The sequence below is a fragment of the Glandiceps talaboti genome, chromosome 7 (assembly GCF_964340395.1).
Source record: "Glandiceps talaboti chromosome 7, keGlaTala1.1, whole genome shotgun sequence".
NCBI classification, from domain to species: domain Eukaryota; kingdom Metazoa; phylum Hemichordata; class Enteropneusta; family Spengelidae; genus Glandiceps; species Glandiceps talaboti.
Window position 1 is genome coordinate 16,113,746 of NC_135555.1, and position 5,950 is coordinate 16,119,695.

Sequence of the window (5,950 nt, forward strand, 5' to 3'; positions counted from 1 at the left end):
GAGAGAGAGAGAGAGAGAGAGAGAGAGAGTGTGTGTGTGTGTGTTTGTGGTGGGGTGGGGCTCATTAAAGCTTCAAAAACCTCGGACTACCTGTAACTCTCATTAGCCCATTATTAATTCAACAATCATAAATTGTCGATATTACTTTTCATAGGTCCCACAATACGCCAAATTCTGGTTGTGTATTTTTTTTTACAAAAGATCGTATGGTTAAATTGTTAATTAGGGTGTGCTACTCACAAACAAGGAAGTTTAGTTCCCAATGTTGGAGTTCTACAGTGCTTCTTTGAAAAAATATAATTTCCCATTGTCTCAATTATAGCTAAAGTCAATAACCTTTTCAGTTCTTCTTATTTGCTAAATGTGGTTTACTTTACAGCAACTCTCAGGATTATCTTGTTTTCATTTTGTTGACAACATGTGGTTGGCATTCATATGCCGATCTGGTTGGGGCGCCCTCTTGCGATAAGTCTTCCCAGAATACATGCGGCTTTATTGTAAACAACCATGTAAAGAACAGAACACGAAATAAAACTATCATTTAAAGTTTTTAGAGAACTTTAACCTATTATGTTTATATAAAGCTACTTTTAACAGCGTACAATTTCGGTTGAAATTTTGTGAGTACGAAAGGTTTACATTTTCATATATTTTTACTCACACGTAGTGTATTCCATCAAGAACAAAATTACATGTTGGAGTAGGGATGGGATGGAATTTAAATCCAAAACTTTGTAATTCGGTATTTTGGATTGTCAAGATTGTCAAAATTCTTCCAGTTGCAGACTACATCAATGGTCTTATTTTCATCTCGGTGTGCTTCAGAGAATAGACAAAACCCTTCCATTCACTCCACACCACACCAGTTGCATACTCTGCTGTACTCTCTGTACCTAGATATTGACCATTAAGGTTTGCATAGTGACAATTATTATACCACCACGCTCCTGTACACAAGGTTGCACAATTTATTGTACTTCTTCGGTCATTATCCATATCTCTCGTAGTGAACTGCATCTCCTGGTGCCCGCTCAGTGAATCTCCTGAAATGATTGATTTATGAACACTGTCACATTTTCTGAAATCCACAATGAAAGTGTCTCTAAAAATTTAAATGACTGCAAAAGATGCACATAGATTACACAAACTTAGGAATCATTCAGTGCAATGAGTTGATATTTTCTAAAATTTCATATTGTTGTTGTGCCTTTTTTATTTTGAACCTTTTGATATACATACATTTGTCTTTGTTTATACCACATGGGAAAGTAGGCATGCAATTGATTAATTGATTGATCGATCGATTGATTGATGGATTGATTGACTGGCTGATTAATTCTTTGCATAATATTTAGTTCTAATGAATAATTTGCATAATTAATGATCTTCGGTAATTAGATCGTATCTTAAGAATGCAAGGTTCCCATTTCATATAATTTGTTTTATATATCAACAACAACAATACGCCCATGTCCTATGAAGTTTGTCGACATAGCTTTTCTTTTAATATGTAATATGTAATTTGTATAATTAATAATTTTCAGTAATTAATCTCAAATTTAATATAATTTGGCACATATATCAACCATAACAAATCACACACATCCTATTACGCCTGTTAGCATAGTTAATGATGTTGGGTAATCAGGTGATATATTAAGAATGCAAGATTCAAATTTCATATGATTTGGTGCATATATCAACCATAACAATGCACTTATGTCCCATGAAGTTTGCCATGTTCGAGCTCCTCAAAAGGCGTGACGGGAAATCGTCATTCTAAACGTCGTATATATGTTAATTACGTTTAATACGATTCTTATATTAGTGTCCGCTCTTGCAGGAGCTCTGACATGGTGGGTCGAATTAAATAAATGTCGATTTATCCCTTCGGAAATGGGATAGAAAACCCGTTTTGGATTAACGTTGTTGCAGATTAGTTGTCAGGTATGGACACATGTTTAAATTCAGTTTTGTGGGTGGTTACATTTTAGTAATATTTACTGATTTGGGAATTAGATGAATCTTTGAAATTGACTTGTCACAAGGTTGAGCCGGCCTTGGTTGCATAAATTGAAAGAATTGTGTCCTTTTCGCGTTAACACCTGTGACGGTATTTTTTTGAATATTAACAATGTCATTATTTTGTATTACGACTATCCTTAAATAGAATATTAGCTCACAATTGACTGTGTGATAAATTTTGTAATCTTACCTGCATCTCCACTGTAAGATCCTATATCCAGTCTGTAATTATCAGTCTCATCACTGATAGAAAATCTATCATACACTGCATATCTTGTCTCGTTTTCAAAATCTTCCAGATCTACTCTGAGTTCATACTGACGACCTTGATTAGTTAGTCTATAAATGTTGTCATTACCCAACCAGAATTCTCCATCCAAGTTACCAAAGCCAGTCTTGTAGTCATCCCAGTAGAGATAAAAATCAACACGTCCATCCTGTCGACGCTGAAACACCTACCAAATTGAATACAAAACAATTGCCTGTGGTGAATCTATATTACTATGTTGCCAGTTCGGGTACGAAATGATTATGCCATTGTGTCTTTTTCGAGAATGGTGATTATTATATATATATATATCCGTAGGTTGAACAAATTAACTAACCGACTGTGGGCGCCACATATACTAAACTTGATTTGGACACAATACGTACTCGGATTTGATGGTCGAACGATATTGTCTGCAACCATGCATGATAGCCGCCAAATGAGTCTTGCTTACTTTAAATATTGGTTGTCTTACCGTCCAACCTCCTGAATCTGTGTCCATGTCACAGTAAACCTTAACTTCAACCTGTGTAATCCAGTCAAGTGTTATGGTGTAAACCCCACTTGCGGTTATACCTCGTAGTTTAAGATCATAGCAATCTCTTGCTGTGGAGGAAAAGAAAATTAAAGTAATTACACCATGTCAGCAGATAGAGCCAACAGATGGGTTCCCCAAATTATTTCTGTACACATAAGGTATACGATTGCAGTTGGATGTATGCTATAATGCTTACTTGAATAGAGTTCATATAAATCATACTTTCTCCAAAATCAACTTGACTTTGTTGAAATTGTGGTGTTTGTGTGTGTGTGTGTGTGTGTGTGTATGTGTGTGTGTGTGTGTGTGTGTGTGTAGTACATACAACCTACATACAGACAGACATACATACATACATACATACATACATACATATATACACATACTCATTATACGCGCAGTTGCAATCGTAATATCGATATTTCCCATCTTGCATTTTCCCCGGAAAATTGTGTATATTAACTTGCCAAATTCAGCCTAATCACGTTGTGCCTCCATCCTTGCAACCATACCTCACCTTTATCAGTCCTTCCATTCAAATCTTCTAGCATGGTCTGCATATTTTGTAGAGTTGTCATTATCGAGTTGATAGAGGTTTCCAATTTATCCATCTTCTCCTTTGAACAACACTGTTTTTGTAAATGTCTGTCAACTGTTGTTAGTTGGCCAACACACAGCACAGCGTTCAACACCACTATAGTGTATACTACTAGTATCATGTTGATATGTATAGCTACAGGTAACTGAAATGTTATAGAAGTGGAGAAAGAAACTAATTTTAAATGAGAATGACACAGATAATAATACTATTGTTTGCACTCATGCCACTCAGTGTCACTCCGTCCGCCCTAGCCTGTCTGTCTGTATGTCTGTCTGTCTGTCTGTCTGTCTGTCTCTCGCTCTCTCTCTCTCGCTCTCTCTCTCTCTCTCTCTCTCTCTCTCTCTCTCTCTCTCTCTCTCTCTCTCTCTCTCTCTCTCTCTCTCTCTCTCTCTCTCTCTCTCTCTCTCTCTCTCTCTCTCTTTATCTGTCTGAAAAGTCAACACCCGCTAATCTTGGCAATGTTCATGGTGTATTGTCAATTTGTACAATAATGGGAACTCAGACTTTTGACTTGACATTTTAAGTGACTGTCATAGTAACAGGTACGTGTATATAAATTTAATACTCAAAGTAGTGCTGGGTAAACTGTTGACGTTGTAATAAGGGTAACAAGTCACAAGAGGCTATACTGAGTGAATAGTATGATGAGTTGTTGTCATTTGGGCAGCAAGCGTTGGCCTATGTGGTCCCAAAAGACTTGCCAAATCGGTAAGTTTGGAAAGTAGAATATTTGTGTACTGACTTAGATTGATATACATGCCAGTACTGTAAGCCCATTCGGATTTCTTCGTGAATTATAGAAGTTAACAACACTTACCAGTTGGAACAAATCAGACTTTGGGTTTATCGTCAAAAGTTGTGGCCCGTGTCTCAACGATTTGGCCGACGACAAGTAATCTGCTGAGGAGTCACTTCCTTGTAAAAATTGTTTTCGCAGTTTAGAAAATCTATTTTCAGGGTTATTGTCATTCTGTTTTCTGTGTAGTATGCTGTGTGCAAATTGACCCTGGTCAATGTGTACAATAACTTCTCCATAAAACAGAATCGAACCATTGTCGTGCGAGTCTGAAACCATAGTTCTCACTACGTGATAGGGGTACTAATGAAACACGTAGCTTGACATGTGGTGTCATCTGTGTGTACATGAATACTTGATGAGTCTGTGGGACGTATTTTTAAGTTTTAATCACATACTAGTAGCTCAAATTTGTGCATGGTTTAAAAATTATTTTTTGCATTCTGGCATCATTTTACGATAATTTTATGAAGTTGTTGTATGCACCTTATACAACGGAAGGTTTATTTGGAAAGGACGACACCAGACTTGACCTCGCTAACATTGCTATATTTTATCGACTTGATCAACAAATGCGTAGTTCGGTCTCACTTAATTCTGTGTTTCTCAAACTAATTCCTAAGACGTCCAGCAATTGTCTTCTGACAGAAAGTTTACACACAAAGTAAAGTTTTGCGATTGTACAACTTACTGTGTTTCAGTGACCTTTGACCTGGAAAACAGTAAAATACTATCCTTTTCAACATGATCGTCAACCAACAGTAACCTTTAACCTTATCTGATTATTGGAAAGTGGGTTGGCTGATAGAGATTATCCTACTGATGAAGGGATTTTTCTGGGTGAGGAAAGTCTTTGCTGTTGTATTTATCTGTGATATTGTTGAACATTAAAACTGCCATGGTGACATGGTCAATTTTTGCCACAAACGGGTCTCATGTGTATTTGTAAAGATTTCTTGGTGGTACTTGCTGTTCAGGATGTGAGAGTCAGCCATATATATATATATATATATATAAAATATATATATATATATATATATATATAACTCGGTGAGAATCAATCTGCTAAGACAGTGCTCTATACCGCAGTGGCAGAGCGTAATAGTTTTGGTAGTACTGGAACTCTTTCTTGGGTGTAACTCGGAGTTTCACGCATATTGCGATCATCAGACACTCTGAGGCCTACTCTCTGGGTGTGCTGTATATATAGAGTGTAGACAATAGAAATACCATCACTATTGTCTGTGTCGGTGGGTAGGTGTTGTATGTGTGGAGGTGTTGGTTGTTATTGTGTGGGTTATTGGGTGCGGACAAGTAAGTGTTGGCGGGTTGTTCCATGTTGGGCTTTGATGTTCCGTTAGTTAACGGGTTTAGTAGTTTAGGTGATAGATGCTCTATTGAAGCTGGACAAATAAAACTTATTCTCGTGTCGGCATTTGGATATCAACTCAGTTCTTTTGTTTAGTGTGGAGCTTTTGTCTGCTTTAATAATAGTTAGTTTTTCGGTTAAACACAGGTTGCATCGTTTTGTTTTATTGGTGTATGCTTGGGCTTTCTTGTTGATGGACCAGGATACGGAAAAAGGCTCATTGTTTCTTTTCAGTTTCCAAATGTGTTTTGATAGTTCTGTGCTGTTTTCGTGTTTTTCATGTTTGAATGACTGTTTGTGGTTGGCGTATCTCTGTTTGAAGTTGTTCTCTGTTAGACCGATATATACTTTTG

The 5,950-nt window shown here is 36.8% G+C and overlaps 1 protein-coding gene across 1 annotated transcript; it reads right to left on the reverse strand.

The window, feature by feature from the left end:
- Positions 1-37: 37 nt before the first annotated feature.
- LOC144438015 (microfibril-associated glycoprotein 4-like) lies at positions 38-4,507 on the reverse strand. The gene is made up of 5 exons (XM_078127048.1): positions 4,250-4,507; positions 3,349-3,574; positions 2,769-2,899; positions 2,216-2,480; positions 38-1,043 (listed from the first exon to the last, which is right to left on the reverse strand). Exons 1-5 carry the CDS (start codon positions 4,505-4,507, stop codon positions 787-789), a joined length of 1,137 nt encoding a protein of 378 aa, XP_077983174.1. The 3' UTR covers positions 38-786.
- Positions 4,508-5,950: the final 1,443 nt, after the last annotated feature.

Bases quoted from the DNA above. Each gene is read 5' to 3' on its own strand.
- LOC144438015 (XM_078127048.1), bottom strand. From the start codon at position 4,507: ATGGTTTCAGACTCGCACGACAATGGTTCGATTCTGTTTTATGGAGAA. The intron at 2,481-2,768 runs GTAAGACAACCA...TCAATTTGGTAG, and splicing joins CAGATTCAGGAGGTTGGACG to GTGTTTCAGCGTCGACAGGA. The intron at 1,044-2,215 runs GTAAGATTACAA...CAATCATTTCAG, and splicing joins ATCTTACAGTGGAGATGCAG to GAGATTCACTGAGCGGGCAC.